This window comes from Haliotis cracherodii, unplaced genomic scaffold (assembly GCF_022045235.1).
Source record: "Haliotis cracherodii isolate W230 unplaced genomic scaffold, xgHalCrac1.p SCAF_9, whole genome shotgun sequence".
In the NCBI taxonomy this organism is placed as follows: domain Eukaryota; kingdom Metazoa; phylum Mollusca; class Gastropoda; order Lepetellida; family Haliotidae; genus Haliotis; species Haliotis cracherodii.
Genome location: NW_027266343.1, coordinates 45,438,215 through 45,460,216, shown reverse-complemented (window position 1 = coordinate 45,460,216; position 22,002 = coordinate 45,438,215). Strand labels below are relative to the sequence as shown.

The 22,002-nt window shown below is 38.5% G+C and overlaps 1 protein-coding gene and 1 pseudogene across 1 annotated transcript; one reads left to right on the top strand and one right to left on the bottom strand.

Moving 5' to 3' along the window:
* The first annotated feature begins 48 nt into the window (after positions 1–48).
* LOC139451911 (myeloperoxidase-like) lies at positions 49–10,444 on the top strand (annotated as a pseudogene).
* A 5,945-nt stretch (positions 10,445–16,389) lies between these two features.
* On the bottom strand, positions 16,390–21,282 carry LOC139453136 (uncharacterized). The gene is made up of 2 exons (XM_071234764.1): positions 21,147–21,282; positions 16,390–18,151 (listed from the first exon to the last, which is right to left on the bottom strand). Exons 1-2 carry the CDS (start codon positions 21,165–21,167, stop codon positions 16,961–16,963), a joined length of 1,212 nt encoding a protein of 403 aa, XP_071090865.1. The 5' UTR covers positions 21,168–21,282; the 3' UTR covers positions 16,390–16,960.
* Positions 21,283–22,002: the final 720 nt, after the last annotated feature.

Sequence of the window (22,002 nt, the reverse complement as noted above, 5' to 3'; positions counted from 1 at the left end):
TGGGCATAATCCGACATATCTACATGGGGGAGCTAAACATCTTGGATTATGTCGACGCAGGCTGATGATCCAGGAGCAGCGTCATCACCGCCATTGTTCTTGGTGTGGTGTATAAACACCAATAACGAGGCACTTGGTAATCTGCTTCTCATCAGGGATGTTTGGCATGCTTTGTTAAGATAACATATCAAAGTAATGTAAACGTAATAACTGAAATGTGAAATATTAATGTGATAGTAACTGAAATGCCAGAGTTTCTTATTAATATACTCAACAACTAATAAAATGTATAAAAAGTCTCCTGCAATCTCTTATGAACTTCTCCACAAAATATATGTCATGCTACCCTCCCAGATGCGAGATATGTTGGTTAAGTTGAAACACCAATCAGTATTTTCACTTCAGGTTTCTCCTGTATTTCATTCGGTTTTGTTGCCGCAAAGAAACCTCTCTCATAATATACCGTGAGGAAAATTTTTCATTACACCATCTCTTTCCAATTCATTGTTATTCACACAGTAACGGTAAACTTTACATTTTATTGGCCTGAATTTGTGATATTCGCATTCACAAAGCAGTGCCCTTGCAACAGGCTTGTTCGTACATCGTTAGCTCCGACAAGACGTTCATCCCTTGTTTCCAATATTTACCAAGCAGTTTCCTTGTGTTTTTACATCGTGGCGCCGCAATTAATTGTCATAATGTTTTCGCGTTTCTTGATGGAGTCATGATAGAGTCCTTGATGGCCATGATATATTCGGAATCAGTCATGATACAATCGACTCTGTTTTGGCGAACAGAAGAAATTACTTCTTCTTTTTTCGCTTTATTTGGCATAATTGGAAAATTAATAATTTTATTCAAATGTCAGTTCCACCAATATCGATTTTCAAACGTTGACCCTATATGTATTATTTTATTACTTTGAGAGACTTGAATATCCTCCAGGCACAAAACGTGGTAACTATGTCATTCTATTTATCTCCCAATAGTTGTTTACAAAACATGTCAAGAACAATTCCTGATGTGAAGCGGGTTACCAACTGTCTCATTAATAGTGTTTTATACCACAGTTAGAACCATTACAATTGATGACGACACGCCCAGAACAACACCATTCAGTGTTATAATGCCGGATTTGTGATTAAAACAACATGTAAACCTATCACGGATTATCATCAGCGTCAGCGCATTACGGGATAAACCCCATTTTTTTTATTAATAAGAAATCACTGCTAAAAAAGAGTCGATATTTAACAAGCTCCATGTTTCTATGTATGTTGATTCCAACACTTGTCTGAACAGGTGAGATGAAGTGAAACTAGGTTTAACGTCACCTTCAGTTACATTCTACGTCTGTGTGTCTGTGTGTGTGACTGCTTGTACAGCCCGGATTTATGCTAGTTTTATTCTGCCAGTCCACTGAGATACAATGCTGCTGGATCCATCATCACCTCTGTCTTTGTACAGAACTTGTACATGTATGGAACTTTGGAACCCACTACAAAAGAGGAATGGACAAGTCTTCAGATTTTTGTGTTAGTATTGATGCTGGGGTTGGTAGTGTTCTGCCTAGGTTAACATACTGGCCTCATATGTAGCAGTATTATCAACCGCCATGTTGAGATGAAACAATTGATGTAGCGAAGCTTACATAATTAAGGTTTTGGTATTTCAGGCATTGTCAGTTGGAACAACTACAAACTTTTCATTGAGGTCGGTCAGACTTTGGGTAACGGCTGGCTGGGACCGAATGAGTTTATTCCAATTCTGTTTCCTTTTTTCAGATTGTGGATTCTACCAATGCCAACATCACACACTGGCCCTGAATGACATTTAATAGGTTCCTATTCTATTCTGGGCCATTTTTGGCGTATGCTTGGACATCATAATGACTTAAAAGTTGTGATGCCAATTGATTAACGATATTTTGGTCAATATTGTAATAGGTGACAAAGGTTGTTATTGTCAACGATATGGAAGTCACCTGTGATTATATGACCTACAGGTTGACGGCTGTAGTAAGATTTACACCATGAGCAGCCACGTCTACGTTCTGCAGAACAGTCCGAGACAATGTGAACCATATACATGTATAAGACACACTCTTCGAGCAACTATATACAAGCATTTGCAAGCACATGCACTGTTCGAAAAGAAACACGAAAGTAGTAAAATCGGAAACCCATACAAAAATTAATACCAAAACTGAATTGGTCATTTCTGCATGGATTGGGATGATTTGTATGGAAAGAATGAGGTGATGCAGAAATTTTGTGAAAAGATGCAAAAATCGCAACAACAAAAAACAACCACTTGAGAGCCAAATCAGACCAACATGACATCCAACATAACTTGTTGGGCTATAAATAAGTTAGGTTTTCATTTGCATGTCCTCACAATCTTACAGCAAGTGAACAGCGAAAACATGCCACGACTGATAAACATGACTTAATTCTATGGACTAAGTTATATCTTTTGGATAAACTGTAATACTGTGGAGAATATCATTCGGATAAACATTGTACTCCACAGATGATACAAAAGGCGTTAGTGTTTTATAAAGTAACCGTGTAGGTCATCATTTCACTTTTTTTTAAGCTAATCAGGCCAATGTATTATTTCGTTTTGTGGACAAGTATAACCTAGCAATTGCCAAATAGAGTAAACACAATGGATCTAACGTCCACTAAAATGATGACGATGAACTTGAATAATATTTTGATAACAGATATGTGTTTGGCGTTCAATAGTTTTACAAACTTAAATATGTTTGGTCATTCGTAATAATATTTATAAATCAAAATGGCTCGTTTGTTGGATAGTCATTGACAACGATACAGGTAGTGGAATTCGACCATATGTGCATTTGAATCACATCGTGTGTATTTATAAGCGATCTGCACGAGGTATACCTGGCCAACTAACCGTCTCTATTGGCAATTTATGGTAACATGTACATATGGAAAGTAAAGATTGAGAAATATTTAGAGGCAGTAGTTAGTAGTTTTCAAATGATGCGTAGTCTTTGAGATACTTGTAATAATTCCCTTTTGAAGAGTTGACGACACCACTTCTCCATGTCTGGATAAACTGAAGGTGTAAGGTTCTCAAGTTGAAATAAAATGTACTCTTTGTTATAACATCAGACGAAAAAAACAAATACGTAAGAATTAAACCAAGACTTTTATCATTTTAATAGCATTCAGCAATTATCTTATTTGATGCAAGAAGTGATTTTACAGCCGCTTTTAGCAAACACATTATACAGGATGTATAGAAGGAGAGTGCATTTCTTCTAGTCTTAACATTGTATATAATATTTTTATTTTGGGTTTTATATTTAATAATGTTATATGTTTTAAATGCTTTTAGAGTGTCTCATAAGCCCTAGAGGCTGGATATTGTACTTTTAATGGCAACTTGCTTTTGTTTGAAATGTGTTTTATGTACAATATGTGACACTTAAATAAACATTTCTTCTTCTTCTTCGTAAGACCACAATTACCAAAGGTACGTTTGATACGATTAAGCCATAGAAAGGGGGTGTCTTTTATTTTATTTTGATTTAGCATAAATGTTAACATCAAAGACGCTATGTTATTTTTATGTTGTGAAGGCTGACTCAGCTTGCACAAAAATAATTTAACATTTTTTTAACATTTTTTAACGATTGTTTTAAGAATTCCAGATGTACCTTTTCTGTTATTTCGATAATAATCCCGTATTTCAGAACCATAAGTAAAATGGGGATAACAATTGTATCAAACGTTTCGTTAAGGCTATTTCGTGTCAATTGTAAATTTCTGGCACGTTTTAATAGGCACAGTGTAGTTTTCATGCCGATTTCAGGAATATATATAAACAGATATATTCATTTTTTTCTAATTGTAAAAAGAGACCTAAATAATTACAGCCGTCAATTACGACTATCGAATATTTACCGAAATTATATTTGTCTTTTTATCTGTAAGCTTGGTCTGAGCCTATATTAACATCATTCTTGTTCCCAGTCGTTACAGTACTTATGAAATGTATTGAGTGTGTCCGGTAGCTATAGTCAGCTTTCTCCAAAAAGTAAAGTAACTGTATCATCAGCATATAGAAGTATAAGGATTTTGATATAAAGTTATGATTCACTACCGTGACAGTATTCTAAATGAATTCTATCACAATTATTATCAGTAAGATATTGTTTTAAATCATTTAGGTATACAGCAAATAAGAATGGTGGCAGATTTTCTCCTTGTCTAACGCCAGTTAAGCAAGGGAAAAAGTCGGATATATTACCATTTTTCATTACACATGATTTAATGTGACTGTATGTATTTGTGATTAGATTATATAGTTTGCCTTTAACACCGTGTCTAAACATTTCGGTCCAAAGCCTCACTCTCCATATGTTGTCGAGCGACTTAGAAAAATCAATAAACGCACAAAACAGTTTCTTTAACTTTAACTTTTGAAACTGGAACAAAATTTGCAGAACAAACAGATTATCTATTGTAGGGAATCCTTTTCGAAATACATCCTGTTCATGAGAAATCATATCATATTCTTCCATTACAGTAAGTCCATTGTTTATTATGCTTGTAAAAGGTTTCCCCAGGCAACTAAGAATTGAAATTTGTCTGCTATGATCTAGGCTCAATGTAATAGCCCATTCTTTTGTGAATATGTCTAATTATTCCAGTTAGACAAATATCAGGTAGTATGCCAGTGGTAAAAATAAAGTTACAATATTCAGTATAGAATGGTTATAATTTTGAAGATGAAGAAATTAAATATTCGTTTGTAATACGATCTAATTCAGAAGACGTCCTCGCTTTCCTCACTTAAATGATATCAGTATTTTAGCCTCTGTAATGTCACCATTCAAAACTCATCATTAAAGTCGGGGACGTCTTCTTCATCGGGGAACATGTGCTCACCCGTTTCCTCACTATTGCTGTTAATCTTCTTAAAATATTCGTAGAATGTGCTTAATTGGGCCTTGATTCTTGTTCATCACATTCTTTGTTATATAGTAACCTCCAGTACTCTTTTGGGGATCTTTTCAAATGTTCTCTGAGTTGATTATTAATTATTAGTCTATATTCATTGTTCTTTTGTACTCTTTACATGTTTTACGATACATACTTCTATTGTAATCATATTTATTCCTTATATTCATATGTTTTTCCTCGAAAAACCTTTTTCGAGTTTGTTTTCAGCCATTGTCAAACCAAGGCTGATGATTACGCCTGTGTGTTTTCCTACGAGTAGTATTGTTGCCCTAATATGGAGAAGTCCCAAGTGTTTCACGTGCGCAAGGTCATTGGCTACCTGACTGACATTCCAGGGCTGCTGATACCAAATTCTACTTCTTCATTATTGATTACGTTTGTGTACATGCCACATTAAGATTTTCCGCAGTTCCGAAAATCCGTCATGGATCGATGTTCTGTCTGATTCTCACATATGCACAGTCATGTTTGTTGATTCAACAGAAACAGATTATCCCACAATGTGCTGACGCTGATGATAATCCGTGATGAGTTTAAATTTTTATTTATTTCAAATCCAGGATTATAGAAATGATTGGTGTTAATCTGCGTGTCGTCATCAATTGTAATTGTTCCTAGTGTGGCATAAAACATCAATTATGAAACAGGGAATTGTTCATGAATGTAATGTAGACACATGTTGGGAGACAAATATATCGCAGTCGTCACCACGTTTTGTATCTGGAGTAATGATATCATAGTTATTGGGTCAAAACATCGATGTTGATAACATGAACTTTTGAATGTGACCCGTAAAGATCCAGGGTAGAATGGGTCTTCAGTAACCCATGCTTGCCATAAAAGGCGGCTATGATTGTCGTAAGAGGCGACTAACGGGATCAGGTGGTCAGGCCACACATGTTTTCCAACAAAATTTGAAATCATTCACTTGCTCGTAAAAATTAAAATAAATAGTTCCGTCAGTTTAAATTGTACATAGTTGGAATCTGGGTTTAACATTAGGCATGAATAACGGAACTAGGTCGTCTATTCGTTGAAAATAATGGAACGTTCAAACAATAGAGTTGCGTCAGAGATGTTTACGTTGATTTAAGGTTTATAACCACTCATGTCACAATGACATAGTCTTTTCTTTAAATCATTAAGCAAAGACTCAATTAAACACGCGTTGTCGATATAAAACTGCTATGCCACTGGCCCAGGCATAATTGCTAGATATCTCGAATTATGATCATATAACCTGGCTTGCATTGGAGATATCGCTTGCAGATCATTGTGACGTCTTCGGTTGTCATGACGTCATATAAAATCAGATCACTCATCTTCCTACCTCTGAAGCTAGTCAGTTGTACATTTTTACACCCAAGGCGTTGTTTATGACTGTATATAGACCAAAAAGATTGAAGAATTATTTGAATGCTGAATAGAATCGCTCCATCGTATCTTTTGATATCAACCCTTGGAGTTTTACACTTTTATTAACTCGTGTTGATAAATTTGATATAAAACGACACTTGGCTGAGATTCTCTATATCAACAATAAACGTGTTCGACTGGTTCAATAACATGTGGAAATGAATAATAACATTCAAATGGTGTTTGTTTTGTTTGTTTCATGTTTTTCAACGCCGCACTCACCAATATTCCAGCTATATTAAGGCGGTCTGTAAATAATTGAGTCTGAACAGACAATCAAATGATTGATATCATGATCATCGATCCACACAATTGGGATACGATGCCATGCATCAACCAAGTCAGCGAGCCAGACCTCCTGATCACGTTAGTCGCCTCTTACGACAAGCATGGGTTGCTGTAGACCTATTTTACACCGGATCTTCACTTCCAACAAACACGTACGTCTACAGTAACCACAAAGATTCCGGTGGTGTTTCGTCATTAACTATTTGACTAACTTTGACTATTTGAGTTATGTGACAAATCAAATTGTATTTATAGCCAGGGACACCGATTAACCTAGATTGTTAGAAATTAACTCGGGAACCAATACAAATATTTCAGAATTTGTCTTGTCTGCAGACAGCTTCATAAAACTTCAGACATCATTTTAAAACTTCAGACCTCTTTATTAAACTTCAGACATCATGAAACAAATCGACTAGTTCAGATGTTGCGACCTTTGATAAGAACGTAAAGGGCACTGAAATTGTTTTATGGTAGCAAGCATCGTTTTAATGCCTTTACTTTGACGTAGGTCATGACGAAGACAAGTATGTTGTTTGTACACTGTCTGACGCCGCCGAGACGTCTCAGATTTCCTCAGACGACATCAGCATATCATTAGATCCGAACGCAGCATCTGCTACTAATACTTCTTTATATGGAAACCTTCGTTTGTAGGTGAGAGTTCAATGTATTTGATCCTTACACCAATTATCGTTAGATTTCATTACCATTCACTTTTACAGACGGCGCCCTATTGACTGCAAACAAGACGCCCGCTACCGGACAATGGACGGAAGTTGCAACAATGCTCGCTGGCCAACTTGGGGCTCAACAAACCAACCATTCAAGAGATTTATTGATCCTGCATATGATGATGGTAAAGAACAGGGTTTCTTCTGATATCATATTGATAAAAGTACTATTATTTCATGCTTATAACCAGGGCAAGTCATTAACAAATAGACCGTTTGGTAGCAAGTCTTGTAATTATCCCAATGGGGACATTTAGTTATCAATATCACAACTAACCATATGTTAGTGAACTTTAAACGGAAAGGTTTGGCTTTCCAGGCAAGTTCGTTCCGCGACTGAGAGGCATTGATGGCAATCCACTCGCCGTACTTCCGGGTGTTGACAGTCCTTCTGACGACAACACGGTGATGGTGATGCAGTAGGCGCAGTTTGTGGACCACGACCTCATCGGACCTCCCCTACATGCAGGTAGGAGCCAAGTGGCCATTACCTTTGACCATGTGAGGAATTCATGTCTACCTGGAGAACTGAGATGTTGAAATCAGACAAGCTGTGATATTTTATTTTAGAGAACATATTGCAATGATTACAATGTTCATCTAAATCTGTCTAATACTACTATTTAAAAAACCTGTTTCCTTTCAGGGTGACACACCTGGTTAGATGCATTTCTTGTCAAGCTGGGTAAGCAATCAACATTCTATATTTTTCACGTTAATCATTCTGTAGTATTTTATTTTTTGGTTTAAGATAAATCGGTATACTATTTTTAGATAAAAGAAATACTTACATCTCACTGTCACAGTTCATACATGTTGGGGCACGGGTGGCCGCGATTCGCAGTTCAGAACTACGTCCCTTTGGCACGCCAGAAACCTATCGTCTCAGACCTGCATCACTTCGGGCTTTCCTCCCATATTAAGCTGACACGCCGTGATCTAACTGGAATATTGTTAAAAGCGACGTTAAACCCAACTCAATCACCCACAAAACATGAAAGTGTTCGATTTGTTCAAGAAAAAATGTTCACCCTCATTGCTACTTAGTTTCTAGCGGTCCTTGTTTCCCAATCTCCATGCCAGTGAATAAAGGACATTTCAAAAAGATCTGCATGGAGTTCAAAAGACCAGCCCCAGCACCTGGAAGGAGTGAGTATATAAATACTGGGCTGTGAACATTATCTTATCCAAATATTTGGCTCTTATACCATGATTATATCCTTTAAATATGATTTCCCTTTCGAAAGGTAAAGTGTGTCACAAACAACAACCGTGAGATTCATTTTAATTCCAAATCGTTTCACTTCCAGATAATAGAAAACAGTTGAACCTACTGACGGCGTTCGTCGACACCTCAGTCAGGATCAGATCAGTCCCGTCAGGATCAGATCAGTCCCCTCAGGGACGGACGTAAGTCAGACAATATTTAATTTAATTCTCCATCGCGATAAAACAATCGGTCCCAATATGTTCAGTGTTGACAGAACATATAGCAAGTCATTTACAGAAGACAATAATTGTCCTCATCCAACTTTTCAGCCTTTTTAAAAACCAAGGGAGAGAACCTGTCACTGGAATCAAACCAAGTCAACTGTCGCAAATACAATAACAACGAATGGTGTATTGAAGCGGGTAAATACAACTTATTATTGTATTTGTAGTCCTTGTTTCGGATTTAGATTTTCAATTAGGAATGGAATTAACACAATTTGTCCGTGTATGTAAAGAAAATGTTGGATGATTGTAACTATTCTATGTTGGATGATTGAAACAAATCTATTTCACAACATTGTCACAACTTCTTTATAACTTCATCATTAGGTGACGACCGCGTGAACGTGTTCCCTGGTCTGGCCGTGCTACACACCGTGTTTGTCAGAGACCACAACCGTCTAGTCAAAGAACTTGCTGATGTCATGCCATCGACCACTCCTGATGATGTCTTGTTTGAGGAGGCCAGAAAGATCGTATCAGCCATCATCCAACAAGTCACCTACCGCGAATGGCTGCCCATTATTGTTGGGCCCTTGGCCATGAGGAAGTACAGACTGACCCCTGGCTTCAGCTTCGGGTACAACATCACCCAAAACCCCACTATCTACACCGCCGCCTTCAGATACGGCCACTCCACCATTCCATGTTTCCTGGCCCTCGTAGATCGACATGTACCAATAGAACAGCTCGTCAACAGACCTTTTGAGGTCATCAAAGATCTGGACCCCATGCTGAAGGCTATCCTCAAGGACAGACATCAGGAGGTTAACCGCTTCATCAACAGTGAGATGACTGAGCATTTGTTTGAGACGTCGGACAATAAAGGCTTTGACATCGTGTCCTTGAACATTCAGAGACACGTGACCATGGCCTGCAATCAGCTATGGGAAGTGACTTCATTTGATGACAGTGTATTTAGTATACAGGAGCTGCTTTTAAAAGTGTATAAGGTTTGTGTAAACTTATTTACTCTTACATAGTACGAAGTTATTCTAAGACTTATATATTCAGTATTAATCTTCTTCCTAAAGAAGCCATTTCTCAAGAGCTCCGGAATTTTACTTACGTATATATATTCACGTTTAAGTTCCCCGGTGACTTCGACGTATTCACCGGTGCAGTAGCCGAACAACACGTGCATGCCGGAGCCGTGGGCCCTCTCCTCGCTTGTCTAATTGTTTAATGACCTCAAATACGGTGACTCATTCTGGTTCGAAAAAACACACCCATGAAAGGGATTTACGCCAGGTTTGTTAAAGAATAAGCAATGCTGTGTAAATACATGGCTACATTCATAAATACTTTGCACAGAATAAATTCTCGTGGAGAATGCAATCAGAAAACAATCTGGAATATTTTACCCATGCATCGCAACGAAATGAAATAAGGAAAATAACATGGTTCTTGGTTGAAGACATCCGTATAATAAACTGTTCTTGGCTTACTTCTGAATTTTCTGATTCAGATCCGGTTTCTGAGATAGGACGTATGCGATTTGCGATTTAATTTCTTTAAGGAAATTCGGGTTTTTATTTTAACCAGAGGCATCCTTTACTCACAAGAAAAGTACTAGGCATCATTTGGACAACAGCAAAGGACAACACGCACCATATTTATAAACAGTTATTACTGTTCTGTTAATTATTGTATTAAGGCGTATCTCTTTGAGTATGTCTACTCGGTAATACAATGCAGCGGCATTGCTTAGTGGTTTTCAACCTTGTATACCACTATACCACTGTCTGGCAATTGTCATCTGAAGTTTTTTGAGAAACAGTATGTGAGCTACTGTCCCCATAACATTGGAATTAAATTTTGGGATGGGAAAATGGCGAGAAGTAGGCATCCCCATTGGAACCAAATATGTTTCCCTTCTGGCTCATGTGTTCCTTTATTCAAATGAATCGAAGTTTGAAGTCGGATTGCTAAGAGCACGGAAATTTGATTAAAAAGTATAACATAAGCTTAGGATATATCGATGATCTGATATTGTTCAATAATGGTCAAGTATCCAAATCCATTCTGATTTACCCAGCTGAAATAAAAATAAATGGAGACCTCATCTATTTCACATTTAGATCTATGCATAAACAGTTTTAAACTATCCTAAACACTGTATGAGAAGAGGGGTGATTTCACATTCCCTTCATGTCGACGAAACTTTTGTGGTACAATTGCGCATGTTCTTTCCACGAAGATAGTGAGCCAAAAGACTTTTGCTCAAAAGTTGTATGATCAAGGTTGCAGCATCAATGTCCTTAGTAAAGCTTTCAAAACGTTTTTGCCAGATACATTAGTCAAAGTGATGTCCAATTCAATTCCCTATTTTGTACCATAAGTAACCGTGTGGGTTTTGTTACGTTAACACTTGATTTGCCTCTGCATGTGTTCGTGTCGAGTGCCACCTGACATGATCACTATTTGATTCATAGACCCATGCTGGAAATAATTTGGTTGCTTTTCTTTTATGATATAGTCGGAATCGTACAAAGGACACAGCTTATGACAACGATATCTTTTGATTATGGAACGGGTTTGAACTTACATCTACGTTTACTGTGCAGATATCTCAAACTATCTGCTGAAAATACGTATTGGTCAGACTTTTTTATCCATTACTGTGCTCCTATAAATATTCATATTAATAAAAATCATTAAAGACAATTATATATATTTAGCAATCCAAAGATTTCCTGCAACGATCTTCAGACGATTGGCTTAACTCAAAGTCAAATGAAACCGAAGTCAGAAACGTTTGGAATCGATATTAAGTTTCTGTGGTTGCACGTCTCAGGCCATTGGTCCTCTTGGGTGGTAGATAAAAAGTGTAAATCGATGTCCTAGCAGAACCTAAATCGACAATATTGTCTTACGTCGACAAGATATCGTTGTTCCTCTGACTGTGTTGTGTGTTGTATATGTTGTACATGTTCTATATGTTGTACATGTTGTATATGGTGTATAACGTTTACCTTCTCTGTGACATCACGTTTCTACTCTGGGACGCCATGTGTCTACTCTGGGAGGTCACGTGTCTACTCTGGGGCGTCACTTGTCTACACTCAGTTTGCCTACACTCAGTTTGCCTACATTCAGTTTGCATACATCCAATTAACCAAACATTCAGTTTGCCTACATCCAGTTTACCTACAATTCAGTTTACCTACATCTAGTTTGTCCAAATTCAGTTCGCCTACATTCAGTTTACCTACAATTCAGTTAGCTTACATCCAGTTGGTCTACATCCAGTTTACCTACAATTCAGTTTGCCTACATCCAGTTTGTCTACATCCAGTTTGACTACACCCAATTTGTCTACACTCAGTTAACCTACAATTCAGTTTGCCTACAATTCAGTTTGCCTACACCCAATTTGTCTACACTCAGTTAACCTACAATTAAGTTTGTCTACATCCAGTTTACCTACAATTCAGTTTGCCTACATCCAGTTAACCTACAATTCGGTTTGCCTACACCCAGTTTGTCTACATCAAGTTTAAGAACAATCCAGTTTGCCTACTCACAGTTTACCAACAATTCAGTTTGCTTACATCCAGTTTACCAACAATTCATTTACCTACACCCGGTTTGCCTACATTCAGTTTGCCTACATCCAGTTTACCAACAATTCAGTTTACCTACACTCTATTTGCCTGCATTCAGTTTGCCTACATCCTAGTTACCAACAATTCAGTTTACCTACATCCAGTTTACCAACAATTCAGTCTGACTACACCAAGTTTGTCTACATCAAGTTTACCAACAATCCAGTTTACCTACACTCTATTTGCCTGCATTCAGATTGCCTACATCCTAGTTACCAACAATTCAGTTTGCCTACATCCAGTTTACCCTCAATTCAGTTTACCTACACTCTATTTGCCTGCATTCAGTTTGCCTACATCCTAGTTACCAACAATTCAGTTTGCCTACATCCAGTTTACCAACAATTCAGTTTGCCTACTCTCAGTTTACCAACAATTAAGTTGCATGCATCCAGTTTACCAACAATTCAGTTTACCAACAAGTCAGTTTACCTACACACAGTTTGCCTACATCCAGTTTACCAACAATTCAGTTTGCCTACATCCAGTTTAACAACAATTCAGTTTACCTACACACAGTTTGCCTACATTCAGTTTGCCTACATCCAGTTTACCAACAATCCAGTTTGCCTACTCTCAGTTTACCAACAATTAAGTTGCCTGCATCCAGTTTACCAACAATTCAGTTTACCTACATCCAGTTGGTCTACATCCAGTTTACCTACAATTCAGTTTGCCTACATCCGGTTTGTCTAAATCCAGTTTACCTACAATTCAGTTTGCCTACACCCAGTTTGCCTACATCCAGTTTACCAACAATTCAGTTTACCTATATACAATTTGCCTACATTCAGTTGGTCTACATCCAGTTTACCTACAATTCAGTTTGCCTACATCCGGTTTGTCTACATCCAGTTGACCTACAATTCAGTTTGCCTACACCCAGTTTGTCTACATCAAGTTTAAGAACAATCCAGTTTGCCTACTCTCAGTTTACCAACGATTCAGTTTGCCTACATCCAGTTTACCAACAATTCAGTTACCTACACCCAGTTTGCCTACATTCAGTTTGCCTACATCCAGTTTACCAACAATTCAGTTTACCTATATACAATTTGCCTACATTCAGTTTGCCTACATCCAGTTAACCAACAATCCAGTTTGCCTACTCTCAGTTTACCAACAATTAAGTTTGCCTACATTCAGTTTACCAACAATTCAGTTTACCTACACCCAGTTGCCTACATTCAGTTTGCCTACATCCAGTTTACCAACAATTCAGTTTGACTACACTCTATTTGCCTACATTCAGTTTGCCTACATCCAGTTTACCAACAATTCAGTTTGACAACAATTCAGTTTACCTACACGCAGTTTGCCTACATTCAGTTTGCCTACATCCAGTTTACCAACAATTCTGTTTGACTATACTCTATTTGCCTACATTCAGTTTGCCTTCATCCAGTTTACCAACAATTCTGTTTGACTATACTCTATTTGCCTACATTCAGTTTGCCTACATCCAGTTTACCAACAATTCAGTTTACCTACACGCAGTTTGCCTACATTCAGTTTGCCTACATCCAGTTTACCAACAATTCAATTCAGTCTGACTACACCCAGTTTGCCTACATCAAGTTTACCAGCAATGCAGTTTGATACTCTCAGTTAACCAACAATTTAGTTTGCCTACATCAAGTTTAGCAATAATTCAGTTTACCTACACCCAGTTTGCCTACATTCAGTTTGCCGACATCCAGTTTACCAAAAATTCTGTTTGACTACACTCTATTTGCCTGCATTCAGTTTGCCTACATCCAGTTTACCAACAATTCAGTTTACCTACACACAGTTTGTCTACATCAAGTTTAAGAACAATCCAGTTTGCCTACTCTCAGTTTACCAACAATTAAGTTGCCTTCATCCAGTTTACCAACAATTCTGTTTGACTATACTCTATTTGCCTACATTCAGTTTGCCTACATCCAGTTTACCAACAATTCAGTTTACCTACACGCAGTTTGCCTACATTCAGTTTGCCTACATCCAGTTTACCAACAATTCAATTCAGTCTGACTACACCCAGTTTGCCTACATCAAGTTTACCAGCAATGCAGTTTGATACTCTCAGTTAACCAACAATTTAGTTTGCCTACATCAAGTTTAGCAATAATTCAGTTTACCTACACCCAGTTTGCCTACATTCAGTTTGCCGACATCCAGTTTACCAAAAATTCTGTTTGACTACACTCTATTTGCCTACATTCAGTTTGCCTACATCCAGTTTACCAACAATTCAGTTTACCTACACGCAGTTTACCAACAATTCAGTTTGCCTACATCCAGTTTACCAACAATTCAGTCTGACTACACCCAGTTTGTATACATCAAGTTTAAGAACAATCCAGTTTGCCTACTCTCAGTTTACCAACAATTAAGTTGCCTACATCCAGTTTACCAATACTTCAGTTTACCTACACCCAGTTTGCCTACATCAAGTTTACCAAAAATTCTGTTTGACTACACTCTATTTGCCTACATTCAGTTTGCCTACATCCAGTTAACCAACAATTCAGTTTACCTACACACAGTTTGCCTACATTCAGTTTGCCTACATCCAGTTTACCAACAATTCAGTTTGACTACACTCTAATTTGCCTACATTCAGTTTGCCTACATCCGGTTTACCAACAATTCAGTCTGACTACACCCAGTTTGTCCACATTCGGTTTACCTACAATTCAGTCTGACTATAAGTCATTTTTGACAATTCAGTTCGCCTTCATTCAGTTTGCCTACAATTCAGTTTGCTAACATTCAGTTCGCCGACAATTCAGTTTGTCTAAATTTAGTTAGATGACAATTCAGTTTGTTTACACTCAGTTTACGTTCATTCAGTTTACTGATCATGAAAATATCTCCTTCACTCTGCTCATTACTGTGCACTGTGAAATTGCGACCTCCATGTTACTTGACGCCTCATGTGCACGTCACCTGTTTTGAGATATCCGTTGATATGATGCATGTAATATCGCCTGTGATACCCGTATCAAATACAATTAGAAATAATAACACCAAAAATAGAAAGATTTTCAAAATATTTTATGCCCAATATACTTGCTTCAAAAACAAAAAGAATTTGAAAAAAAGAATAAATAAGGAAAATGAGTACATTCCAGCTCACTAGATACAATGCTGCTTAGCTATAATCTTGTCCCATCTTCACGTACTTCCACGTATATACGGGGCGGTCGGGTAGCCTAGTGTTTAAAGCGTTCGCTCGTCACGCCGAAGACCCAGGTTCGATTCCCGACATGGGTACAATGTGTGAAGCCCATTTCTGGTGTCCCCCGCCGTGATACTGCTGGAATATTGCTAAAAGCGGCGAAAACTCACTCACTCACTCAATCACTCACTCCACTTAAATACTTTTTGACTTTGCACATAGATCCGCTATATTATCAAGGAGTTATTTTCTTTTGTAATGTGTAAGTGAGTGAGTATGATTTTATGCCGCTTTTAGCAATATTCCTGCAATATCACGGTGAGGGACACCAGAAATGGGCTTCACACATTGTACCCATTCGGGAATCGAACCCGGGTCTTCGGCGTGACTAGCGAACGCATGGCCACTAGGCTACCCGACCGTCCCTTTTGTAATGAAGATAGCATAAAGGCTCAATGTAAATTAAAGCGACAAAACCTTTTCCATATTCATAAGAAATATCTGCCAAAAGCAGAGGAAATTCTACGATACCGACAATATCATGAAAATTTGTTTATGAATCACTATCAAATAGTGATGGTACCAGGTGTTCGCGAAAAGGTGAGCGCAACCTGACCTACCGGTGGCACCCGTCACAAACACTTTTAAAGGCTTTTAAGTTGTTCACCTGAGGAAAAAAAACACGGGAACATATGGTACAAAGTCAAAATAGGGAATTGAATCCGACATCATTTTTGTGACTGTTGTGTCAAATTTGGAAATCTCCTACCATCAAACTTTTTGAAAGCTTTATTGAGGCCTTGAACTTTGTAACTTTGATGAAGGGACTTCTGGGCAAGGGGCGTTTGCACAAACTAAACAGTGACTGGTTTGTGATAAATTGCAAATCCCTTCAATTAATAATATTTGGGTGACCATTTGGTTTAGTGATACTGTGTTGTTTCTACCACTGTCACTGAAAATAACTGTTTGTTTCCATAATTATATGCCTGAGAAATATCTTGTTGAATAATCATAAAAAATATATGATAGTGGGTGAGTCATAGGCCTACATGACCTACTGGAGTTTACACAAATATTCTTCTTTTCATGATGCGTTTTCCCTCGGGTAACACCGATTTCCTATCACATAGACACCGTGTATTAACGTTAAATCAATACATAAGAACACAGTTACTTTGACCAAAGTGACAATGCATGCATTTCCCATTCAATTACCTGCAAGTTTAATAGTCCATAATTATTATCTCGTCACTTCACAACAAGAGAAATAAGACTCGAGATGGCGTTCACCACACATTCAAAATCCTCGGCCACAAGGGACCGAACTCTTAATAATGGGACCTGCTCCCCAGCATTTGAAGCAGTTGGGGGTTGATGTTCAAGTCGGAGTTCCCTCCCCTGGAGCTGAATAAACACAAACCGAAAACTATCGGTCAAAATGCAAAACACCGGAACCGCTTCGACATCAACGCGATACTTCCACGCCAGCTGTTGAATAGCACATACTTGCAAGACAGACTGCACAAACGCCTTTTTATCCAAACTAAAGGGGGTTTTGGCTTCAACACAGCCAACGGGTATACGGTTTTCTGTTGAAATAAGATAATCAAACGTCCCGTTTGGGAGTCGTGTCGATTTGAAGTCTCTCTCAGTTTGCAACCTTAGGTTGTGAGCTGTGCAAACTTCAAGAAGGAAACGATCAATGAATATGCGAGCGTCGCTCTCTTTGACAAGACAGCTCGCTATATCCTTTAGAGAAACCTCTTGAAATTTCAGGAGGGTGTCATAATGTTCCTTAACCAGTGAAGATAATTCAGCACCTGCATCTGACGGTTGGTATGCGAGCTCAAGGTCTTTGACACATGTTTTAAAGATGAAATATTTTGAAAGCATCTTTAACGTCCATTTGCTAACATGATTGGATCTATCACAGTAAAACAGTGTTGATGGTTTTCCTCGTTTTACTACAGATAATGGTCGTTCCTTGATCTTATCTTGTGAATAAGGCAACCCTTCAAATTTGAGAAGTTGGAGTTCTTTCTTGAGTGGAGTCTTTCTTTCTGCCTCCTCAATTATGTCATCTGTAGCAGTCACGTCTATTGGGTTCATTTCCATGCCAACTGTGTCGCCACTTCCGTTATCACTGGAACTAACGTCATCGCCATTTACAAATTTCAAGATATCCAAACTAGGAGTGTCACAAGCGACACTGTTTAAGGGTCTAAGCTTTGGTTTTCTCTCTGAATTGCCAGTCACGTGTGTAGCTGATCCAGGTCTAAGGCCATCCGTTGAAGCGTCGTGGGCCTCTAGCTTTTGTGCAAAATCATCTGACAGACATGTACAGGTATCAGGCCTATCAATCGCGTCGTCCTTTCTGGCAATTGGTGATTCTGCTTTCAATGATTTTAGAAATTGTTTCCAGCAGTCCAAGTTGGCGTTCTGAAATAAGAATAGCTGTCGTTACTGATTGTCTGAAAGAATCATGAAAACAGTGAGTAAGACAATGTTGTTGCACAGTAGCAGGTGAGCCAAATTCCAACTAATCACGAACTAAATAATTACTACAGCCTTAGACAGGTAGACCTCAACAAAATCAGATCTTTGTGTTCGCTACACAAAGCGGGCATCTCATTACAGACCACGTCAGAACGAAACTTTGACGACCCAATGAAATGATTAACAAGGCGTCGAAATAAGCCAGTCAAAAAGCAGCTGTGTCGAACTTGCCGGCACTCATTTCAAAAATATTTTTTATCCGTTCTCAATTTAAATTTTGAAAACAGAACAAAAGAAAATATATCATAGATTGCCGAGATTGTATGGCAGTACGTTCCACGGTCTGTGGAAAGTCTCTTCTGTTTCAAATGTTTATTTTACTGTTTCGGAATCCCCCGTGTTACCCTTTTGGAGGTTACATGATTAGGAAATGCATGCCGACTTTCACTTTTGCGATCTCGTCAGCGTCAATCTGATTGGTCGCATGAAAGTCGTGCTGAGATGATATGTAAAGGTGAGGTGAGGTGAAATGGGGTTTAAATTCGCGTCCAAGATTATTGCACTTATATAGCGTGTGTGTGTGTGTGTGTGTGTGTGTGGCTGCTTGTACTAGTCCGTACTGATGCCGATTTATAGTGCTAGCTCACTGAGATCCAATGCCGCAGTTTAACATGAATACCCCACTCAGACACAGTATACTGACTCCGAGCCGACCAGTCCTTGTTTTAGCCCCTTAATGTCGAGCGCCAGACAGGGTAACAACAAGTACCATCTTTTAAAGTCTTTTGGTATGACGCGGTCGGGGATCGAACCCCAGACCTCCCGCTCTCCGGGCAAACGCTCTACCACTAGACCACGGAGGCGGTAGATATGTAATGGGATAGCCTCAGATACTTGTGTAGCGGTAGCGAGCACTAAGTTCTGATTTTAAAGAGATTGTTGCAGAAGCAACGTTCCATGTCGCCTGAGCAGGATGATGCACAAAGAAACAGGTCACACAGCGACAAAACCCTTTCCATATATTTAAGAAATGTGCTACTATCCCGACTATATCGTGAACATGAGTTTATGAATCACTATCAAATAGTAATAATACCAGGTGTTCGCGAAAAGGTGAACTGCCCCACCGGTGGCACAAATACATGCAAAGGCAAAAACACGGGGAAACATGGTAAAAAGTCAAAATGGGGAATTGCATCCAACATCATTTTGGTCACTGGTGCGTCAAAATTGGAAATGTCCTCCACATGTCCACCATAAAACTTTTTAAAAGGTAAATTGAAGCTTTGAATGTTGTTCAAACAACTTATCAGCAAGAGTTGTATGACGCTCTTTGAAATCTTGGTAGAAAGAGCATTCTCAATTGTACCTCAAAAGTTGTCAAATGTAGACACCAAGGGCTGCAGTGGCAGAAATGTTGCTTGACACAAAGGGAAAGTTGACTATTGGAAAGTTGCAGTCATTCCTCTTGTCATTGAGTTTTGCGCATTGTGTTTTGCCACTCTGGATTTTTATGCATAGATCTAAATATGAAAGAGATAAAGCGGCCTCACTGGTCTCCTTTATTTCTAGTTCAGGTGGGTAAATCAGTGGAAGGGAATTGACTATGTGATGGTTATTGAACGATATCAGATCATCAACTCACCTGAATCAAAAGTTAAACTTCTTGGTCAAATTACCTTGTTTTGAGCATCCTGATTCAAATGCATAAAGAAACAGATCAGCAAGAAGAGGAGAGCAACTGGAGCCTATGGGGATGATCAAATCTAATTTTAGATATCAATAAAAGATGATGCTATCTCATACTCATATGACTGCAACCACTGAGATGTGCAAAGATTAAAAAGTTATAAGGAATATTGGGAAATGGGTATGAGTAGTCTATGTGTTAGGGTGTTGGCGCGCACGCGCACGCGCACAGGCACACATACACACACACACACACACACACACACACGTGCGCGCGCTCCTCCGATACGTAGTGAAATGATGTTTGTGTTAGTATTTTCACTATCGGGACAGAAGGGTAGCCTATTGATTTAAGCTTTCGTTCGTCACCACGAAAGCCCAGGTTCGATTCCCCACATGGGCACAATGTGTGAAGCCGCCGTGATATTGTTGAAGTATTGTTAAAAGCGGCGTGAAACCATACTCACTCACCTTATTTACTATCATATTCCATATTTTATTGTTTTTGTTTGTTTGTTCGCTGTTTAACGCCACACTCAGCAATATTCCAATAATCTGACGGCGGTCTGTAAATAATCGAGTTGGGGCCAGACAATCCAGTGATTGACATTATGAGCATCGATCTATACGCAATTGGGAAACGATGGCATGCATCAACCAAGTCAGCGAGCCTAACCACCCGATCCCGTTAGTCGCCACTTACGACAAGCATGGGTTGCTGAAGACCAATTCTATCCCGGAATCTTCACGGGGCACATATTTTATTACTCTAAGCACCTTGATACTCACAAAAAATGCTCTCTTTTTTACTAAATTTAATGCTCTACGGTATTTTTTTCTGGACTACAGGTTTGCAATGGCCCGATCGACCTTAATTAATTAGTTTAAATAGGTGTTCACATATACTTATATTACCATGTGGTAGATGGGGAAGTGGGCGTGGTTTCAAATGTGCCATTCGTTTTATCACTCATTTACTTAGTTCACATTCATGTCTTGTGTAATATCTCTGAGTCAGGTTACTAAATTGCATGTCCTAACGTGTTATTAATGACAAAAGCGACGCCCAGAACAAGCATATCGCAACTACTGTAAACCAAAAGTAGGCTCTTTCTCATTTGATAACAAGGGAGTTAATTTTGACCCTAAATATATCATCCTGGTCGCGATATGAAAATCGCATTTGATAGTAAATGAGTAATATCAGGAGAAGAAGGCAGAAGACAAAAGATCAAGCTACTTCACTCACTGTCTCGGCATCCTGCGACATTGTTGATGATGCCCCAAGTACAAGAGGCGTTCTCCCTAATATATAGGCTTCCTGGTTGTAGGTCTGCAGATAGGCTATATGTGTGTACACTGTGGGGGAAGCATTATACTACTCGTATCAGTAATGGTTGCGGTGTACAGTGAGCCCGGAACATGTATGGGGTATTCTACTTAGATTCAGGCGAATCAGACGTCAGAAGTGCGTCAGACGTCAGTCCCATTCAAATAAGACGAAGTAGCTTTCGCTAAACAAAGATCGCGATACGACGACAGCAATCAGCTGCGTCACCGGGCCTGACCTTCCGCGATCTATTATGTCGCTTCTCACGAAGAGCAGCTGGCCATGGACCTGTTCTAACATCAAACCAGATAAAAAAGAAGGCGTTTATAGTAAACTTGAATTGCTTATATGGCGTTTTACATACTCCACCCTGAATACATTTTAATATGTATATACTAATTATTCACTAGTCTATAAAAAGAAACTGGCTTTTTAGTTCAGGAAAGGAGTGTATATGAGGAAAGAGTCCAAAGACACCCATATATATCTTCTATATAGGCTGTATTTATGTCTCTCTGAGGTTCATGTCATGGCGTTTGAGTATTCTTCTTTTTTTACTTCATCTATTGAACGATGGAACTCGTTTTGTTATCAACTGTTTCGTCTTTTCAAACTGAACTCAAGACATTTTCAGTTCTTCCAGTTTACTTGACTGCACGTTTCTGAATAAGTGTTCAGTTGAAAAACATGTATCTTTAAGCGAAATCGTTCACGCAATGTTTAAAAGGAAAATAAAGTTTTTGTGATCTGAAAAAAAATATATTATATAATATAT

Excerpts from the sequence above, each read along its gene's own strand:
- LOC139453136 (XM_071234764.1), bottom strand. The coding sequence starts at position 21,167 with ATGTCGCAGGATGCCGAGACA. Across the intron at positions 18,152-21,146 it reads TGTCGCAGGATGCCGAGACA|AACGCCAACTTGGACTGCTG; the intron begins GTGAGTGAAGTA and ends TTCTTATTTCAG.